This window comes from Leptodactylus fuscus, chromosome 2 (genome assembly GCF_031893055.1).
Source record: "Leptodactylus fuscus isolate aLepFus1 chromosome 2, aLepFus1.hap2, whole genome shotgun sequence".
Lineage (NCBI taxonomy): Eukaryota > Metazoa > Chordata > Amphibia > Anura > Leptodactylidae > Leptodactylus > Leptodactylus fuscus.
Window position 1 is genome coordinate 282,972,545 of NC_134266.1, and position 22,848 is coordinate 282,995,392.

The following is a 22,848-nucleotide window of genomic DNA, read 5'->3' on the forward strand; positions in this document are numbered from 1 at the left end:
CTAAATAACGTATTTTTTTTTTTTTTTTTGTATACTTAGGATTGTTAAGGACGCATCAATACCGCATACGGCTATTGTTAAACCTTGTCTCCAAATTTTTGAATGTTTTTGTGGAAATAAAAACAAAATATCAATTGTTTTTTTTCAGGTGAAGACTGTACAAAACTCTTTGATGAATATCTTCCTTTGTACCCGTGTGATGACGTAGAAGAAGATGACCAAAAACCACGGATTGGCAAGAGAAGAACTAAACGTAGAGCAGGAAAAATTTTTGAATGTTCTGAATGTGGGGAAAATTTTAAAACCAAATATTATCTGTCTGTCCATGAGAGAATCCACCGAGACGAGAATCCGTATTCATGCTCAGAATGTGGGAAATCTTTTACTAGCAAATCACATCTTATGGAACACCAGAGACGCCACACGGGGGAGAAGCCATATTCATGCTCTGAATGTGGGAAATGTTTCACCTCCAGTTCCGTTCTCGCTCGACATCAGAGAAGTCACCTGGGGGTGAAGCCGTTCTCATGCTCAGAATGTGAAAAAACTTTTATGCATAAACATTCCCTTCAAATGCATCAGAGAATTCACACAGGGGAGAAGACTTTTTTCTGTCCAAAATGTAGAAAATATTTTACCACTGAGGTAGATCTTGTGGAGCATCAAAAGACTCACACGGGGGAGAAGCCATTTCCCTGCCCAGATTGCGGGAAAGGTTTCTGGCTTAAAGGTGCTCTTCTGGTACATCTGAGAATTCACACGGGGGAGAAGCGATTTTCGTGTACGGAATGTGGGAAGGGTTTCCATCAGAAAGCTCATCTTGTAGAACATCAGAGAAACCACACAGGGGAGAAGCCATATTCGTGTACTGAATGCGGGAAGCGGTTTTCCCATTCGTCAGGCCTCGTTTACCATCTGAAGACTCACTCGGGGGAAAAACCGTTTTCGTGTACCGAATGTGATAAATGTTTTATATGTAAGCGAGATCTAGTCAAACATCAGAGAACTCACTCAGGAGAGAAGCCATTTTCATGCACTGAATGTGATGAAAAATTCAACTATAGAAGAAATCTTGAACAACATTTGAGAATTCACACGGGAGAGAAGCCCTTTCTATGTACTGAGTGTGGGCAGTTTTTTAGCCAGAAATCCCAGTTTCTTAAACACCAGAGTAGTCACACGGGGGTGAAGTCCTTCCCATGTAGTGAGTGTGGGAAATGTTTTTACCAGAAATCACATTATGTTAAGCACCAGAGAACTCACACGGGGGAGAAGCCTTTTCCATGTCCTGAATGCGGAAAATGTTTTGGTCAGAAATCGCATTTCATTAAACACCGGAGAATTCACACGGGGGAGAAGCCCTTCTCATGTAGTGAATGTGGCAAAAGTTTTACGCAGAAGGCAAATTTTGTTAAACACCAGAGAGTTCACACGGGGGAGAAGCCATATTTGTGTACTGATTGTGGGAAAAGTTTTGCCCATAAATCAAATTTTATTAGGCACCAAAAAGTTCACACAGGGAACAAGCCATAATAATGTTCATGTAGGGACTGTGGCGGTTGTCGAGCTCCACTGTAGGACCTGCTGCCTCAGGATGTCTTTGTAATATATCGAAAATGATCTTATCTCCTCCTTTCCTCTTCCTCATTCTCTCTTAAACGGTTCACTCTGAGTTCTGTGCTAAGTCTGTCTTGGGAAGGACAACTAGTAGAGAGATCAGATTATAGCTGCCCAATAATGTCTCCTGAGAGGGGAGGGAGAACATATAGCTGAGTGTGACACATACATGATGCTGCAATTAATAGTAAGTTTTCTATCTTACCCCAAGTACTTTGATCATAGTCCTAATACTGAACTGCAACTAATAGTATGTTTTCTATCTTACCCCAAGTACTTTGATCATAGTCCTAATACTGAACTGCAGCTAACAGTACATTTTTTATTTTACCCCAAGTGCTTTGATCATAGTCCTAATACTGAACTGCAGCTAATAGTATGTTTTCTCTTACCCCAAGTACTTTGATCATAGTCCTAATACTGAACTGCAGCTAATAGTATGTTTTCTCTTACCCCAAGTACTTTGATCATAGTCCTAATACTGAACTGCAGCTAATAGTATGTTTTTTATTTTACCCCAAGTACTTTGACCATAGTCCTAATACTGAGCTGCAGCTAATAGTACATTTTCTATCTTACCCCAAGTGCTTTGATCATAGTCCTAATACTGAACTGCAGCTAATAGTACATTTTCTATCTTACCCCAAGTGCTTTGATCATGGTGCACATACATGATGCCGCAGCTAATAGTAAGATTTCTCTCTCACCCCAAGTGCTTTGATCATATTACTAATACTGAACTAATTCTATATGTGTTTGGTTGTAGCTTGGTTGTGGTCTTGCTGCTACAGGTGGCGCCAACATGGAAATAAAAAAAATCGCAAATATAACGTTAATGGCTAATGACCTGATTACGTATTTTACATGATTACGATATATATCCGTGATGATCGGACTCTTGAATGATCTGCTGTGAAGTCTGGGAGTAGCAGTTGTGTAGTGAACACACTGCCTAACATTCTGGCTTCTAAAAATGGTGTAATTAGTTAGTGAAATCCTCCCCTCCAATTCCCAGATTATATAATATAAAGTATTTGCACCCCTGACGCCGCTTCCTTCTTTCTTTCTCGGAGAGGCTCCCAATGTTGTATCGAGCTTTCCTCCTGTTCTCTTCCTATGGGATGGGGTATTGTGTTATATTACAAGTCATGTTGTTACTTATGTTTCTACTTTATATATAATGTACATCTTGTGCTCAGGATCTTAAGAGAAAATAATAAAAATGGATGTTTCCTTAAAACTGTGGTGACATTGCGGCGAGGTGGTCGTCTGACAAGGTGGCCTTGGTATCAAAGAGGTCTTCTAATCATAAGGATGATCACGGACAGACTGGTGAGAGGTCACTTATATTAGAGATCGAGGCTGAGCCGACACATTGGTCACTTTTCATTTCTCAGCTCATGGAGCCAAGTGAGGGCTTAACTTTTGGGGGGCAAATCATGTTTCCTAGTGGAACCCTTTAATACACCAAATTTAAATAGTTTTTTTATATATATATTTAAAAATCCAAGACTTTGGAAAAAAAAAATTCTTGGAGTTGCCATATTCTGACAAGCACGACCTTGTTATATTTCTGTATATGGCGCTGCATACGGCGTCTTTTGTATGCAGGGCCAGATGTACTTTTTATTTGCATCATCAATGACTGATGTTTTGAATGATTTTTATTCACTTTTTTTGGATGGGTGAAATTGTAATGCCGGGTTCGCACGGGGTTGTTTTGGTTCGGATTTTGATGCGGAATCCATGTCAAATTCCGGCACAAAAATATGCCTCCTGTTGAGTTCAATGTGTTCCTCTCATGGAAAGAAGTAGCAACATGCCCTTTCTTCAGGTGGATTCTGCAGCACGAACACTCCCTCCCAAATGAATAGGCCTGATCCGGAGCGGAATGCCACGACTGGATGCCGGTGCACATACAAATGAGCAATCTGAAGCACTGAGGGCACCAAACTGCTGTGCTCCACACTTCTGGGGTGTATACAATAACACAGGGACAGGTGAGGTTTCAGCATAACACCCTGTCACCCAGAGAAGTAAGGGGTAAAGGAGGGTGTATGAGAGGAGTGTGGGGTGTAGAAATTTGGAGCAAAGACACTGCCCTCGGTGATCCAGAATACTAATACGGGCATTGGGGTAGATGACGCCATCATCCACCTTCTTCATAGAGTTCTCTCTCACCTGGAGAAACCCGGGAACACTGTGAGAATAATGTTCTGTGATTTCTCCAGTGCGTTCAACACCATTCAGCCAGGACTACTGAGGGAGAAGCTGAACCTTGGTGGTGTGGACCATCACCTGTCCTACTGGATCCTAGACTACCTGACAAACCGCCCTCAGTATGTGAGAGTCCAGGACTGTGTGTCTGACACTGTGATCTGTAGTACGGGGGCACCACAAGGTCCAGTTCTTGCCCCATTCCTCTTCACACTGTACACTGCTGACTTCAGGCACAACTCCTCCAGCTGTTACTTACAGAAGTCCTCCGATGACTCTGCTATAGTCGGCCTTATCACTGATGGCGATGATAGGGAATACAGAGACTTATACCGGGACTGTGTGGACTGGGGCCAGCAGAACCAGCTCAGGATTAATGCCGGGAAGACCAAGGAGATGGTGGTGAACTTTAGTAAATGGAGAGGTGCTCCGACCCCGGTGGAGATCCAGGGGACATGCATTGAGATAGTCAGGACCTATAAGTACCTGGGCGTGCTCCTCAATAATAAACTAGACTGGGCTGATCACCTGGAGGCGCTGCACAGAAAGGGCCACAGCAGACTCTACCTGCTCAGGAGGCTGAGGGCCTTCGGAGTCCAGGGGCCACTTCTTAGGGCCTTCTTCAACTCTGTGGTTGCCTCAGCCATCTTTTTCGGTGTAGCCTGCTGAGGGAGCAGTATATCAACCAGGGACAGAAATAGACTTGACAGGCTGATCAGGAGGGCCAGCTCTGTCCTGGGGAGCCCCCTGGACCCAGTACAGGTGGTGGGTGACAGAAGGATACTGTCTGTGGTGAGCTCCATGCAGGAGAACAAATCCCACCCCATGTATGGGACCGTGATGGGACTTGGCAGCACTGTAAGTGACCGTCTGCTTCACCCCAAGTGTGAGAAGGAGCTATCGCAGGTCCTTCCTTCCAACCGGGACCAGGCTGTATAATCTACATCAGACCAAGCACAGACACTCCGTACACAGAACTAATGACTATGACTATGAAGTCTTCCTTCTTTCTCTTCCGTTCCTTAGCTGCTATGGACTCCTAGTATATCTTCTCTCCTCAGTCTGTGTGTCCTGTAATATATTCCTGTGTATTATCCTGTATCTGTATTACTAGGCTGCTGTAACATACTGAGTATCTGCACTGTGCGACTATTACACGATTATCTTACTTACTCTTAATGTGAATATTGTGAAATAAATCCCAAGAGTGGAAAAGACCTCAGAAATATGAAACCTTGTAAGTATAAGATACATGGACAAGGAATAGTCGCACTGAATGCTGAGAAATATTTTTCCATCTTTTATTGTTGATTTAAAAACAACAGTTGGAATAATAAAGATAAAAGACGTCTTATTGTCATATTATTATCTAATGTCGTCTCTTTATTGTGACTAGAGGATATACACAAGTCACTGTGAGCTGCAGTTCAGGACCTGACCACTAGGGGGGGAGAAAGGTCCTCCTTAGAGATGAGCGAACACCATTCGATCAAATATCAGGCCATTCGGGATATTCGATTCCAATCAAATACCACGAGGCAAACACAGTAAAAATTTGTGTCCTCTCCCACCTTCCCCGGCGCTTTTTTGCACCAATAACTGTGCAGGGAGGTGGGACAGGAACTACGACAATGGAGGCATCGGAAAAAAAAATCAGAAAATGTAATTGGCTGGCTAAATCAGGTGACCTCCAATTTATACGAATGGTGGATTTAACATTCCGTTAATTTGAGACTGTGAACTATGTGACTGTGAGACAGGGACAGATGTACAAGCAGGGTTAGCTAGGGGTTACCTTTATTTAGGGGGGAATGTCACTCCCCCAGCTCTTTGGGGCTCTATCTGGTCGGGATCCCTGTCAGCTTGCGATATGCCAGAGATTACTTTTTCCCATAGGAATGCATTGACCAGCATTGATTGGCCGAATGCCATACAGTGTACAGCATTCGGCCAATCAACGCTGGTTCTGCCGGAGGAGGCGGAGTCTAAGATCGGTTCACAGCAGTCTAGTCAGAGTACAGCATTCGGCCAATCAACGCTGGTCAATGCATTCGTATGGGAAAAAGTCAGCTCCCGCATATCGCAAGCTGACAGGGGATACAGACATAATCCAGTGACTTGGGCTTGTTAGATGCCCCCAGACATGCTTCCCCTGCTGTCCCAGTTGCATTCCAGGGTGTTGGCATCATTTCCTGGGGTGTCATAATGGACTTGGTGACTCTCCTGAGTGGAATGGTGGGATCCCCTGAAACGAAGCATTTTCTCCCATAGACTATAATGGGGTTCCATATTCGTTCAAATATTGAGCGGCTATTTGAAACGAATATTTTACTGTTCGCTCATCTCTAGTCCTCACCAGTAATGGATGACACTGAGCGCTTTGTATTTACGACCTGATCCTTATCAGTTATAGTATTACTGGTGAGGACCTTTGTGCCCCCTAGTGGTCAGGTCCTGAACTGCAGCTCACAGTGACTTGTCTATATCCTCTAGTGCAGAAGGAGCAGGCCCTCACTAGTGACTACATACAGTCATGGCCAAAAGTTTTGAAAATGACCCAAATCTTCTATTGTCACATGATCTGCTCCCTCTGGTTTTATGTGTGTTTGTCAGATGTTTTTATCACATACAGAAATAGAATTGCAATCATATTCTGAGTAATAAAAGCTTATAGTGACAGAATGAGTTAAAGAGGACCTTTCACCATATCCGGGCACATGCAGTGTTATATACTGCTGGAATTCAGCGCTGAATTCAGCGCACTGTCGGCTTTCCCGATCTGTGCCCGGTGTAAAGCGCTATCGGTCCCAGGACCATAGGGCTTTACAGTCAGAAGGGCGTTTCTGACAGTTAGCCAGGAACGTCCTTCTGCCTCGCGGCGCCCATCGCGCTGTACTGTGGAGCCGGGAGGAACGCCCCCTCCCTCTCCTGATATTACTCGTCTATGGACAAGCTGTGTGAGCAGAGGGAGGGGGCGTTCCTCCCCGCTCCACAGCACAGCGCGATTGGCGCCGCGAGGCAGAAGGACGTTCCTGGCTAATGGTCAGAAACGCCCTTCTGACTGTAAAGCCCTACGGTCCCAGGACCGATAGCGCTTTACACCGGGCACAGATCGGGAAAGCCGACAGTGCGCTGAATTCAGCGCACTGTCAGCTTTCCAGCAGTATATAACACTGCATGTGCCCGATCTGATGAAAGGTCCTCTTTAATGCAGCGTTGCAATATTTGCAGTGTTGCCCCTTCTTCTTCAGGACTCTGCAATTCTCCCTGGCATGCTCTCAATCAACTTCTGGACCAAATCCTGACTGATAGCCGTCCATTCTTGCACAATCAATGCTTGCATTTTGTCAGAATTTGTAGGTTTTTGTTTCTCCACCCATCTCTTGATGATTGACCACAAGTTCTCAATGGGATTAAGATCTGGGGAGTTTCCAGGCCATGGACCCAAAATCTCTCTGTTTTGTTCCCTGAGCCATTTAGTTCTCCCCTTTGCTTTATGGCAAGGTGCTCCATCATGCTGGAAAAGGCATTGTTGATGGCCAAACTGCTCTTGGACGGTTGGGAGAAGTTGATCTTGGAGGACATTCTGGTCCCATTCTTTATTCATGGCTGTGTTTTTAGGCAAGACTGTGAGAGAGCCGATTCCCTTGGCTGAGAAGCAACCCCACACATGAATGGTTTCCGGATGCTTTACAGTGGGCATGAGACAAGACTGGTGGTAGCGCTCACCTCGTCTTCTCCCAATAAGCTGTTTTCCAGATGTCCCAAACAATCGAAAATGACATTACCCCAGTCCTCAGCAGTCCACTCCCTGTACCTTATGCAGAATATCAGTCTGTCCCTGATGTTTTTTCTGGAGAGAAGTGGCTTCTTTGCTGCCCTCCTTGAGACCAGGCCTTGCTCCAAGAGTCTCCGCCTCACAGTGCGTGCAGATGCACTCACACCTGCCTGCTGCCATTCCTGAGAAAGCTCTGCACTGCTGGTAGCCCGATCCCACAGCTGAAACACTTTTAAGAGACGGTCCTGGCGCTTGTTGGTCTTTCTTGGGCGCCCTGGAGCCTTTTTGCCAACAATGGAACCTCTCTCCTTGAAGTTCTTGATGATGCGATAGATTGTTGACTGAGGTGCAATCTTTCTAGCTGCGATACTCTTCCCTGTTAGGCCATTTTTGTGCAGTGCAATGATGACTGCACGTGTTTCTTTAGAGATAACCATGGTTAACAGAAGAGAAACAATGATGCCAAGCACCAGCCTCCTTTTACAGTGTCCAGTGGTGTCATTCTTACTTAATCATGACAGATTGGTCTCCAGCCCTGTCCTCATCAACACCCACACCTGTGTTACTGGAGCAATCACTGAAACGATGTTAGCTGGTCCTTTTAAGGCAGGGCTGCAATGATGTTGAAATGTGTTTTGGGGGATAAAGTTCATTTTCTAGGCAAATATTGACTTTGCAAGTAATTGCTGTTAAGCTGATCACTCTTTATAACATTCTGGAGTATATGCAAATTGTCATTAGAACAACTGAAGCAGTAGACTTTGTAACAATTACTATTTGTATCATTCTCAAAACTTTTGGCCATGACTGTAGACTTCTTCAAAAAATAAAGGGAACCCTCTAATAAAAAATCTTAGACGTAAATGAATGAAATCTTCTCATTGTTTGTTCTGTACAAAGCTAAATGTGATGACAAAATTACACAAAAATCATCAATGGAAATCACATTTATTAACCAATGGAGGCCTGGATTAAAATTAAAGTGGAGAAACCCACTACAGGCTGATCCAAATTTGTTGTAATGTCCATAAAACCTGTCAGTATGAGGCTGAGTAGTGTGTGCGGCCTCATCAGGAGCATGTGCGATGGTCCCTGATGGAAAACAGGCCAAACCCTATACTTCAGAGCTAATTCACACAGTGCAGTCACATGGAAAGATCACCTGATGTAAAATCATCTGACCTGAGAAGTGATCACGTGACAATGCAAATAAATTTCAAAGTAGAATGGCTCCAAATGTCAGGATTATGGCAAACAAAATTAAAATGAACTAATATATAAATGCCAAATCCTGCTTTATATTTAAGCCATTAGGAGCCCGTGTATTCAATTTCCAAATCCATTGTGCCTCTAGTTTGAGGAGTGATTTTCTTCTGTCTCCTCCACGAACTGGGCTTGGAACATGATCTATTACATAGAATAGGAAAGTTGAAGTATTACCCGCATGATGCAATCTAAAGTGCTTTGATACATTTAACATGCTGTCACTCAGTGTTTTGCCGCAATCAGATAGGTGTTCAGATATTCTGATCTTTGCATGTCTTATCGTGCAACCAATGTATGTCAAATGGCAGGCTGTACATTCTATTGCATATACCACGTAACTGCTGTTGCAATTATAGTGGCCTCTGATTGTGAACATTGTGTTGTTATCACTAGTTCCAAAAGTTAAGGGTTTTTTTGTATAACGGCAAACTGCACATTTAGCATGTCCACATTTAAAAGAGCCAGAACATTGCAACCAGTTTGTTTTTGAAATACTCTTTTTGGAGAATAATATATCATCCAGAGATTTACCCTTGCGAGGTACAAAATTAATGCCTGATTCCAAAATTTTGCTTGCAACTTGGTCTGTTTCTAGTATAGGCAAATTTTTCTTAATTATATTCACTATTTGGTTGTATTGTGGTGTACACTCACCGGCCACTTTATTAGGTAGACCATGCTAGTAATGGGTTGGACCCCCTTTTGCCTTCAGAACTGCCTCAATTCTTCGTGACATAGATACAACAAGGTGCTGGAAGCATTCCTCAGAGATTTTGGTCCATATTGACATGATGGCATCACACAGTTGCAGTCGCAGATTTGTCGGCTGCACATCCATGATGCGAATCTCCCGTTCCACCACATCCCAAAGATGCTCCTCTATTGGATTGAGATCTGGTGACTGTGGAGGCCATTGGAGTACAGTGAACTCATTGTCATGTTCAAGAAACCAGTCTGAGATGATTCCAGCTTTATGACATGGCATTGCATTATCCTGCTGAAAGTAGCCATCAGATGTTGGGTACATTGTGGTCATAAAGGGATGGACATGGTCAGCAACAATACTCAGGTAGGCTTTGGCGTTGCAACGATGCTCAATTGGTACCAAGGGGCCCAAAGAGTGCCAAGAAAATATTCCCCACACCATGACACCACCACCACCAGCCTGAACCGTTACCGATACAAGGCAGGATGGATCCATGCTTTCATGTTGTTGACGCCAAATTCTGACCCTACCATCCGAATGTCGCAGCAGAAATCGAGACTCATCAGACCAGGCAACGTTTTTCCAATCTTCAATTGTCCAATTTCGATGAGCTTGTGCAAATTGTAGCCTCAGTTTCCTGTTCTTAGCTGAAAGGAGTGGCACCCGGTGTGGTCTTCTGCTGCTGTAGCCCATCTGTAGCCTCAAAGTTGGACGTACTGTGCGGCGTTCAGAGATGCTCTTCTGGCTACCTTGGTTGTAACGGGTGGCTATTTGAGTCACTGTTGCCTTTCTATCAGCTCGAACCAGTCTGGCCATTCTCCTCTGACATCAACAATGCATTTCCGCACACAGAACTGCCGCTCACTGGATGTTTTTTCTTTTTCGGACCATTCTCTGTAAACCCTAGAGATGGTTGTGCGTGAAAATCCCAGTAGATCAGCAGTTTCTGAAATACTCAGACCAGCCCTTCTGGCACCAACAACCATGCCACGTTCAAAGGCACTCAAATCACCTTTCTTCCCCATACTGATGCTCGGTTTGAACTGCAGGAGATTGTCTTGACCATGTCTACATGCCTAAATGCACTGAGTTGCCGCCATGTGATTGGCTGATTAGAAAGTAAGTGTTAACGAGCAATTGGACAGGTGTACTTAATAAAGTGGCCGGTGAGTGTATATGGAGTTGAAAAATGAATTAGAGGTCTCTTTATATGGGAAGATGGATTCCTATCCTGTAATAATTCTTTGCAATTTTTACTTGAAACAATCTGTTTAGCTCTATTAAGCATCCACCTGGGATATTTTCTCCTCTCCAATCTGTTGAGTACTTGCTCCGATTGTAGAGTATAATCTGCAAACTCAGAGCAAGCTCGTTTCGTTCGATATAGCTCCCCAACTGGGATAGATTGAACTGTAAATTTTGGATGGCAGCTGGATGCCAATAATGTAGTGTTTCCACTAGTGGGCTTCCTAAAAAGAGTGGTTTGGACCTTGGCTGTCGTGTGATTGCCAGTTAACTGTAAATCAAGAAAACAAATTGAATTTAAATCCGCACTGTAACTGAAACTAAGATTCAAACTATTAGTATTAATGTAATCAAAAAACATTGGTATGGGCGCTACACTGCCCCTCCAAATGATTAAAATATCGTCAATGTAGCGCCCATACCAATGTATAAAAGAAAAATAAGGATTGGTATCAACAAAAATATAAGACTCCTCCCACCAAGACATTGCTAATGAGGGGGAGAGGGGGGAGCCCATGGGCGCCCCACAAACCTGTAAATAAAAAACTGAATCAAACATAAAATAATTATGTTTTAACAAAACATCAACTGTCTGTAAAATAAATTCACATAATTCTGGAGTGTAGGGACTATATCGATATAAATGATATGAAAGTGCAGTGATGGCCTGTGGGTGTGGAATATTAGAATACAAAGAGTTAACATCACACGACAGCCAAGAATCCTCTGGTCCCCAAGAAAATCCATCAAAGATCTGTAAGATCATTTTTGAGTCCTTAATGTAGCCCGGAACTCTATGAACTAAGGGTTGCAATAAATTGTCAACCCATTGACATAATTTTTCATTGTATGAGTCGATACTGGCTATTATCGGGCGTAAGGGGGAGGATTTATTTGTTTGTGAATTTTAGGAAGCCCATGGAAGATGGGAATAATCGGATGTTTATTGATGAAATTATGTTGTTTTGATTCCAGTATTATGCCTAAGCTGACACCTTCTGAGATAAAATTTTCCAGGGATTTAGAAAAACAAATCGTTGGATCTGAATCCAACTTCCTATAGATTTTATCATTTTGTAATAATGTCAAACATGAATTTTTATGCTCCTGATGGGGCTGAGTAGTGTGTGTGACCTCCACGTGTCTGTATGACCTCCCTACAACACCTGGACATGCTCCTGATGGGGCTGAGTAGTATGTGTGACCTCCACGTGTCTGTATGACCTCCCTACAACACCTGGACATGCTCCTGATGGGGCTGAGTAGTGTGTGTGACCTCCACGTGTCTGTATGACCTCCCTACAACACCTGGACATGATCCTGATGAGGCTGAGTAGTGTGTGTGACCTCCACGGGCCTGTATGACCTCCCTACAACACCTGGACATGCTCCTGATGAGGCTGAGTAGTGTGTGTGACCTCCACGGGCCTGTATGACCTCCCTACAACACCTGGACATGCTCCTGATGAGGCTGAGTAGTGTGTGTGACCTCCACGTGTCTGTATGACCTCCCTACAACACCTGGACATGCTCCTGATGAGGCTGAGTAGTGTGTGTGGCCTCCACGTGTCTGTATGACCTCCCTACAACACCTGGACATGCTCCTGATGAGGCTGAGTAGTGTGTGTGACCTCCACGTGTCTGTATGACCTCCCTACAACACCTGGACATGCTCCTGATGGGGCTGAGTAGTGTGTGTGACCTCCACGTGTCTGTATGACCTCCCTACAACACCTGGACATGCTCCTGATGGGGCTGAGTAGTATGTGTGACCTCCACGTGTCTGTATGACCTCCCTACAACACCTGGACATGCTCCTGATGAGGCTGAGTAGTGTGTGTGACCTCCACGTGCCTGTATGACCTCCCTACAACACCTGGACATGCTCCTGATGAGGCTGAGTAGTGTGTGTGACCTCCACGTGTCTGTATGACCTCCCTACAACACCTGGACATGATCCTGATGAGGCTGAGTAGTGTGTGTGACCTCCACGGGCCTGTATGACCTCCCTACAACACCTGGACATGCTCCTGATGAGGCTGAGTAGTGTGTGTGACCTCCACGGGCCTGTATGACCTCCCTACAACACCTGGACATGCTCCTGATGGGGCTGAGTAGTGTGTGTGACCTCCACGTGTCTGTATGACCTCCCTACAACACCTGGGCATGCTCCTGATGGGGCTGAGTAGTGTGTGTGACCTCCACGGGCCTGTATGACCTCCCTACAACACCTGGGCATGCTCCTGATGAGGCTGAGTAGTGTGTGTGACCTCCACGGGCCTGTATGACCTCCCTACAACACCTGGACATGCTCCTGATGAGGCTGAGTAGTGTGTGACCTCCACGTGTCTGTATGACCTCCCTACAACACCTGGACATGCTCCTGATGAGGCTGAGTAGTGTGTGTGACCTCCACGTGTCTGTATGACCTCCCTACAACACCTGGACATGCTCCTGATGGGGCTGAGTAGTGTGTGTGACCTCCACGTGTCTGTATGATCTCCCTACAACACCTGGACATGCTCCTGATGAGGCTGAGTAGTGTGTGACCTCCACGTGTCTGTATGACCTCCCTACAACACCTGGACATGCTCCTGATGAGGCTGAGTAGTGTGTGTGACCTCCACGGGCCTGTATGACCTCCCTACACCTGGGCATGCTCCTGATGGGGCTGAGTAGTGTGTGTGACCTCCACGTGCCTGTATGACCTCCCTACAACACCTGGACATGCTCCTGATGAGGCTGAGTAGTGTGTGCGGCCTCCACGTGTCTGTATGACCTCCCTACAACACCTGGACATGCTCCTGATGAGGCTGAGTAGTGTGTGTGACCTCCACGTGTCTGTATGACCTCCCTACAACACCTGGACATGCTCCTGATGAGGCTGAGTAGTGTGTGCGGCCTCCACGTGTCTGTATGACCTCCCTACAACACCTGGACATGCTCCTGATGAGGCTGAGTAGTGTGTGCGGCCTCCACGTGTCTGTATGACCTCCCTACAACACCTGGACATGCTCCTGATGAGGCTGAGTAGTGTGTGTGACCTCCACGGGCCTGTATGACCTCCCTACAACACCTGGGCATGCTCCTGATGAGGCTGAGTAGTGTGTGTGACCTCCACGTGTCTGTATGACCTCCCTACAACACCTGGACATGCTCCTGATGAGGCTGAGTAGTGTGTGTGACCTCCACGTGTCTGTATGACCTCCCTACAACACCTGGACATGCTCCTGATGAGGCTGAGTAGTGTGTGTGACCTCCACGTGTCTGTATGACCTCCCTACAACACCTGGACATGCTCCTGGTGAGGCTGAGTAGTGTGTGTGACCTCCACGTGTCTGTATGACCTCCCTACAACACCTGGACATGCTCCTGATGAGGCTGAGTAGTGTGTGTGACCTCCACGTGTCTGTATGACCTCCCTACAACACCTGGACATGCTCCTGATGGGGCTGAGTAGTGTGTGTGACCTCCACGTGTCTGTATGACCTCCCTACAACACCTGGACATGCTCCTGATGAGGCTGAGTAGTGTGTGTGACCTCCACGTGTCTGTATGACCTCCCTACAACACCTGGACATGCTCCTGATAAGGCTGAGTAGTGTGTGTGACCTCCACGGGCCTGTATGACCTCCCTACAACACCTGGACATGCTCCTGATGAGGCTGAGTAGTGTGTGACCTCCACGTGTCTGTATGACCTCCCTACAACACCTGGACATGCTCCTGATGAGGCTGAGTAGTGTGTGTGACCTCCACGGGCCTGTATGACCTCCCTACAACACCTGGACATGCTCCTGATGGGGCTGAGTAGTGTGTGACCTCCACGGGTCTGTATGACCTCCCTACAACACCTGGACATGCTCCTGATGGGGCTGAGTAGTGTGTGTGACCTCCACGTGTCTGTATGACCTCCCTACAACACCTGGACATGCTCCTGATAAGGCTGAGTAGTGTGTGTGACCTCCACGGGCCTGTATGACCTCCCTACAACACCTGGACATGCTCCTGATGGGGCTGAGTAGTGTGTGTGACCTCCACGGGCCTGTATGACCTCCCTACAACACCTGGACATGCTCCTGATGGGGCTGAGTAGTGTGTGTGACCTCCACGGGCCTGTATGACCTCCCTACAACACCTGGACATGCTCCTGATGAGGCTGAGTAGTGTGTGCAGCCTCCACGTGTCTGTATGACCTCCCTACAACACCTGGACATGCTCCTGATGAGGCTGAGTAGTGTGTGTGACCTCCCCGGTCCTGTATGACCTCCCTACAACACCTGGACATGCTCCTGATGAGGCTGAGTAGTGTGTGTGACCTCCACGTGCCTGTATGACCTCCCTACAACACCTGGACATGCTCCTGATGAGGCTGAGTAGTGTGTGACCTCCACGGGCCTGTATGACCTCCCTACAACACCTGGACATGCTCCTGATGAGGCTGAGTAGTGTGTGTGACCTCCACGTGTCTGTATGACCTCCCTACATCACCTGGACATGCTCCTGATGAGGCTGAGTAGTGTGTGTGACCTCCACGTGTCTGTATGACCTCCCTGCAACACCTGGACATGATCCTGATGGGGCTGAGTAGTGTGTGTGACCTCCACGTGTCTGTATGACCTCCCTACAACACCTGGACATGCTCCTGATGAGGCTGAGTAGTGTGTGTGACCTCCACGGGCCTGTATGACCTCCGTACAACACCCGGACATGCTCCTGATGGGGCTGAGTAGTGTGTGTGACCTCCACGTGTCTGTATGACCTCCGTACAACACCCGGACATGCTCCTGATGGGGCTGAGTAGTGTGTGTGACCTCCACGTGTCTGTATGACCTCCCTACAACACCTGGACATGCTCCTGATGAGGCTGAGTAGTGTGTGTGGCCTCCACGTGTCTGTATGACCTCCCTACAACACCTGGACATGCTCCTGATGAGGCTGAGTAGTGTGTGCGGCCTCCACGTGTCTGTATGACCTCCCTACAACACCTGGACATGCTCCTGATGAGGCTGAGTAGTGTGTGTGACCTCCACGTGTCTGTATGACCTCCCTACAACACCTGGACATGCTCCTGATGAGGCTGAGTAGTGTGTGTGACCTCCCCGGGCCTGTATGACCTCCCTACAACACCTGGACATGCTCCTGATGAGGCTGAGTAGTGTGTGCGGCCTCCACGTGTTTGTATGACCTCCCTACAACACCTGGACATGCTCCTGATGAGGCTGAGTAGTGTGTGCGGCCTCCACGTGTTTGTATGACCTCCCTACAACACCTGGACATGCTCCTGATGAGGCTGAGTAGTGTGTGTGACCTCCCCGGGCCTGTATGACCTCCCTACAACACCTGGACATGCTCCTGATGAGGCTGAGTAGTGTGTGTGACCTCCACGTGTCTGTATGACCTCCCTACAACACCTGGACATGCTCCTGATGAGGCTGAGTAGTGTGTGTGACCTCCCCGGGCCTGTGTGACCTCCCTACAACACCTGGACATGCTCCTGATGAGGCTGAGTAGTGTGTGTGACCTCCACGTGTCTGTATGACCTCCCTACAACACCTGGACATGCTCCTGATGAGGCTGAGTAGTGTGTGTGACCTCCACGTGTCTGTATGACCTCCCTACAACACCTGGACATGCTCCTGATGAGGCTGAGTAGTGTGTGTGACCTCCCCGGGCCTGTATGACCTCCCTACAACACCTGGACATGCTCCTGATGAGGCTGAGTAGTGTGTGTGACCTCCCCGGGCCTGTATGACCTCCCTACAACACCTGGACATGCTCCTGATGAGGCTGACTAGTGTGTGTGGCCTCCACGTGTCTGTATGACCTCCCTACAACACCTGGACATGCTCCTGATGAGGCTGAGTAGTGTGTGTGACCTCCACGGGTCTGTATGACCTCCCTACAACACCTGGACATGCTCCTGATGAGGCTGAGTAGTGTGTGTGACCTCCACGTGTCTGTATGACCTCCCTACAACACCTGGACATGCTCCTGATGGGGCTGAGTAGTGTGTGTGACCTCCACGGGCCTGTATGACCTCCCTACACCTGGACATGCTCCTGATGAGGCTGAGTAGTGTGTGTGACCTCCACGTGTCTGTATGACCTCCCTACAACACCTGGACATGCTCCTGATGAGGCTGAGTAGTGTGTGTGACCTCCACGTGTCTGTATGACCTCCCTACAACACCTGGACATGCTCCTGATGAGGCTGAGTAGTGTGTGTGACCTCCCCGGGCCTGTATGACCTCCCTACAACACCTGGACATGCTCCTGATGAGGCTGAGTAGTGTGTGTGACCTCCACGTGTCTGTATGACCTCCCTACAACACCTGGACATGCTCCTGATGAGGCTGAGTAGTGTGTGTGACCTCCCCGGGGCCTGTATGACCTCCCTACAACACCTGGACATGCTCCTGATGAGGCTGAGTAGTGTGTGTGACCTCCACGGGCCTGTATGACCTCCCTACAACACCTGGACATGCTCCTGATGAGGCTGAGTAGTGTGTGTGACCTCCACGTGTCTGTATGACCTCCCTACAACACCTGGACATGCTCCTGATGAGGCTGAGTAGTGTGTGTGACCTCCACGTGTCTGTATGACCTCCCTACAACACCTGGACATGCTCCTGATGAGGCTGAGTAGTGTGTGTGACCTCCACGTGTCTGTATGACCTCCCTACAACACCTGGACATGCTCCTGATGAGGCTGAGTAGTGTGTGCGGCCTCCACGTGTCTGTATGACCTCCCTACAACACCTGGACATGCTCCTGATGAGGCTGACTAGTGTGTGCGGCCTCCACGTGTCTGTATGACCTCCCTACAACACCTGGACATGCTCCTGATGAGGCTGAGTAGTGTGTGTGACCTCCACGGGTCTGTATGACCTCCCTACAACACCTGGACATGCTCCTGATGAGGCTGAGTAGTGTGTGTGACCTCCACGTGTCTGTATGACCTCCCTACAACACCTGGACATGCTCCTGATGGGGCTGAGTAGTGTGTGTGACCTCCACGGGCCTGTATGACCTCCCTACAACACCTGGACATGCTCCTGATGAGGCTGAGTAGTGTGTGTGACCTCCACGTGTCTGTATGACCTCCCTACAACACCTGGACATGCTCCTGATGAGGCTGAGTAGTGTGTGTGACCTCCACGTGTCTGTATGACCTCCCTACAACACCTGGACATGCTCCTGATGAGGCTGAGTAGTGTGTGCGGCCTCCACGTGTCTGTATGACCTCCCTACAACACCTGGACATGCTCCTGATGGGGCTGAGTAGTGTGTGTGACCTCCACGTGTCTGTATGACCTCCCTACAACACCTGGGCATGCTCCTGATGAGGCTGAGTAGTGTGTGTGACCTCCACGGGCCTGTATGACCTCCGTACAACACCCGGACATGCTCCTGATGGGGCTGAGTAGTGTGTGCGGCCTCCACGTGTCTGTATGACCTCCCTACAACACCTGGGCATGCTCCTGATGAGGCTGAGTAGTGTGTGTGACCTCCACGGGTCTGTATGACCTCCCTACAACACCTGGACATGCTCCTGATGAGGCTGAGTAGTGTGTGTGACCTCCACGTGTCTGTATGACCTCCCTACAACACCTGGACATGCTCCTGATGAGGCTGAGTAGTGTGTGTGACCTCCACGTGTCTGTATGACCTCCCTACAACACCTGGACATGCTCCTGATGAGGTTGTGGATGGTCTCCTAAGGGATCTCCTCCCAGACCTGGACTGTCTGTGGTGCAGCATGACGTTGGTGGATGGAGCCAGACATGATGTCCCAGATGTGCTCAATCAGATTCAGGTCTGGGGAACAGGCGGCCAGTCCATAGCTTCAATGCCTTCATCTTGTAGGAACTGCTGACACACTCCAACCACATGAGGTCTGGCATTGTCCTGTATTAGGAGGAACCAGGGCCAACCGCACCAGCATATGGTCTCACAAGGGCTAAGGTGTACCCCACATTACTAACAAGCACCCCACCATCCCAGATGTCCCTCCAGTGTACCCCACTATCCCCCATGTCCCTCCAGTGTACCCCCACATTACTAACAAGCACCGCACTATCCCCCATGTCCCTCCAGTGCACCCCCACATTACTAACAAGCACCCCACTATCCCCCATGTCCCTCCAGTGTACCCCACATTAATAACAAGCACCCCACCATCCCAGATGTCCCTCCAGTGTACCCCACATTACTAACAAGCACCGCACTATCCCAGATGTCCCTCCAGTGTACCCCACATTACTAACAAGCACCGCACTATCCCCCATGTCCCTCCAGTGTACCCCACATTACTAACAAGCACCGCACTATCCCCCATGTCCCTCCAGTGTACCCCACATTACTAACAAGCACCCCACTATCCCCCATGTACCTCCAGTGTACCCTCACACTGTTACTATCCCCATGAACCTTAATTGCCCACAGAAAGTGTTACCATAGTTTATCCCATCCACACATTGCAGAGAAATATCCGTTGCATTTTTGGCACTTGCAGTAAGTCAATTATTCCTATGGAAATGCTGACAGTTTCCCTTTAGATATAACAAAAGCAGAAGCTCCGCAGAGTAAAATTCTGCACGCTGTGAAAAGTGCTGCGGGAAAATCGCAATGTGTTTCCACAGCAGGACTTTTTGACTGTGGCGCTATGTGGGGCCTTAACCTAAAGCACATTATCAATCGCCCCTGCACCCCCAATGGAGGAGGTTGTGTTTTGCGCCCTCAGTATGTGAGAGCCCGGGACGGTGTGCCTGACACTGTGATCTGTAGTACGGGGGCACCACAAGGTCCAGTTCTCGCCCCATTTCTCTTCACACTGTACACGGCTGAGTTTAGGCACAACTCCTCCAGCTGTTACTTACAGAAGTCCTCCGATGTCTCTGCTATAGTCGGCCTTATCACTGATGGTGATGATAGGGAATACAGAGACTTAAACCGGGATTTTGTTGAATGGTGCCAGCAGAACCAGCTCAGGATTAATGCTGGGAAGACCAAGGAGATGGTGGTGGACTTTAGTAAATGGAGAGGTGCTCCGACCCCGGTGGAGATCCAAGGAACATGTATTGAGATAGTCAGGACCTATAAGTACCTGGGCGTGCTCCTCAACAATAAACTAGACTGGGCTGATCACCTGGAGGCGCTGCACAGAAAGGGCCACAGCAGACTCTACCTGCTCAGGAGGCTGAGGGCCTTCGGAGTCCAGGGGCCACTTCTTAGGACCTTCTTCAACTCTGTGGTTGCCTCAGCCATCTTTTTCGGTGTGGCCTGCTGGGGGAGCAGTATATCAACCAGGGACAGAAACAGACGTGACAGGCTGATCAGGAGGGCCAGCTCTGTCCTGGGGAGCCCCTTGGACCCAGTACAGGTGGTGGGTGACAGAAGGATACTGTCTGTGGTGACCTCCATGCAGGAGAACAAATCCCACCCCATGTATGGGACCCTGATGGAACTTGGCAGCACTGTAAGCGACCGTCTGCTTCACCCCAAGTGTGAGAAGGAGCTATCGCAGGTCCTTCCTTCTAACCGCGACCAGGCTGTATAATCTACATCAGACCAAGCGAAGACACTCCGCACAGAGAACTAATGACTATGACTATGAAGTCTTCCTTCTTCTCCTCCTTAGCTGCTATGGACTCCTAGTATATCTTCTCTCCTCAGTCTGTGTGTCCTGTAATATATTCCTGTGTATTATCCTGTATCTGTATTACTAGGCTGCTGTAACATACTGAGTATCCCCACTGTGCGACTATTACAGGATTATCTTATTTTATCTCTTATCTTATGCAAACCTATCCCAGATATTAAAGATTCCTCCATTATTTATTCTGCGTACTTATACAGCGCCATCATATTCCGCAGCGCTTTACAGACATGAACAGTCAATGTCTCATACAGGGCTCATAAACTATATGGGACAGTGACACCCCCACACTACACCATGAACCTCCCCCCCAAACTGCATTGTGCACCCCACATCTCTACCCCCTCACACACTACACCCTGCACCCCATATCTCTGCCCCACATTACACCCTGCACATCACATCTCTGCCCCCACACTACACCCTGCACCCCACATCTCTACCCCCCCACAGTACACCCTGCACCCCATATCTCTGCCCCACACTACACCCTGCACCCCATATCTCTGCCCCCACACTACACACTGCACCCCACATCTCTACCCCCCCACAGTACACCCTGCACCCCATATCTCTGCCCCCACACTACACCCTGCACCCCATATCTCTGCCCCCACACTACACCCTGCACCCCATATCTCTGCCCCCACACTACACCCTGCACCCCATATCTCTGCCCCACATTACACCCTGCACATCACATCTCTGCCCCCACACTACACCTTGCACCCCACATCTCTACCCCCCCCCCCACAGTACACCCTGCACCCCATATCTCTGCCCCCACACTACACCCTGCACCCCATATCTCTGCCCCCACACTACACCCCACATCTCTACCCCCCCCACAGTACACCCTGCACCCCATATCTCTGCCCCCACACTACACCCTGCACCCCATATCTCTGCCCCCACACCCTGCACCCCATATCTCTGCCCCCACACTACACCCCACATCTCTACCCCCCCACAGTACACCCTGCACCCCATATCTCTGCCCCCACACTACACCCTGCATCTCTGCCCCCACACTACACCACACCCTGCACCCCATATCTCTGCCCCCACCCTACACCCCACATCTCTACCCCCCCACAGTACACCCTGCACCCCACATTACACCCTGCACCCCATATCTCTCCCCCACATCTCTCCCCCACACTACACCCTGCACCCCACATCTCTGCCCCACACTACACCCCATATATCTGCCTCACATTACACCCTGCACCCCACATCTCTCCCCCCCACAGTACACCCTGCACCCCACATCTCTGCCCCACATTACACCCTGCACCCCACATCTCTCCCCCCCACACTACACCCCACATCTCTCCCCCCCACACTACACCCTGCACCCCACATCTCTCCCCCCCACACTACACCCTGCACCCCACATCTCTCCCCCCCACACTACACATCTCTCCCCCCCACAGTACACCCTGCACCCCACATCTCTGCCCCACACTACACCCTGCACCCATCTCTGCCCCCACACTACACCCTGCACCCCACATCTCTCCCCCCACACTACACCCCTCACCCCACATCTCTCCCCCCCCACACCCCTCATCTCTCCCCCCCACACTACACCCCTCACCCCACATCTCTCCCCCCCACACTACACCCTGCACCCCACATCTCTCCCCCCACACTACACCCCTCACCCCACATCTCTCCCCCCCACACCCCTCATCTCTCCCCCCCACACTACACCCCTCACCCCACATCTCTCCCCCCCACACTACACCCCACATCTCTCCCCCCCACACTACACCCTGCACCCCACATCTCTCCCCCCCACAACCCTCACCCCACATCTCTCCCCCCCACACTACACCCTGCACCCCACATCTCTCCCCCCCACACCCTGCACCCCACATCTCTCCCCCCCACACTACACCCCTCACCCCACATCTCTCCCCCCCACAGTACACCCTGCACCCCACATCTCTGCCCCACATTACACCCTGCACCCCACATCTCTCCCCCCCACAGTACACCCTGCACCCCACATTACACCCTGCACCCCACATCTCTCCCCCCCACACTACACCCTGCACCCCACATCTCTCCCCCCACACTACACCCTGCACCCCACATCTCTCCCCCCCCACACTACACCCCTCACCCCACATCTCTCCCCCCACACTACACCCCTCACCCCACATCTCTCCCCCCCACAGTACACCCTGCACCCCACATCTCTCCCCCCACCCTACATCTCTCCCCCCCACACTACACCCTGCACCCCACATCTCTCCCCCCCACACTACACCCTGCACCCCACATCTCTGCCCCACATTACACCCTGCACATCACATCTCTGCCCCCACACTACACCCCACATCTCTACCCCC

General features: G+C 49.2%; 2 protein-coding genes across 4 annotated transcripts in view; both read left to right on the forward strand.

Moving 5' to 3' along the window:
* Nucleotides 1-2,804, forward strand: part of LOC142196126 (uncharacterized) — a 51,267-nt gene extending 48,463 nt beyond the window's left edge. Inside the window, exon 6 of the mRNA XM_075266351.1 lies at nucleotides 149-2,804. Coding sequence (XP_075122452.1) covers nucleotides 149-1,533 — 1,385 coding nt within the window. The 3' untranslated portion in view covers nucleotides 1,534-2,804. The remainder of the gene's footprint in view (nucleotides 1-148) is intronic.
* The window catches only part of RPL31 (ribosomal protein L31), a 364,588-nt gene that overhangs the window by 332,155 nt on the left and 9,585 nt on the right, over nucleotides 1-22,848 (forward strand). The window lies entirely within an intron of this gene.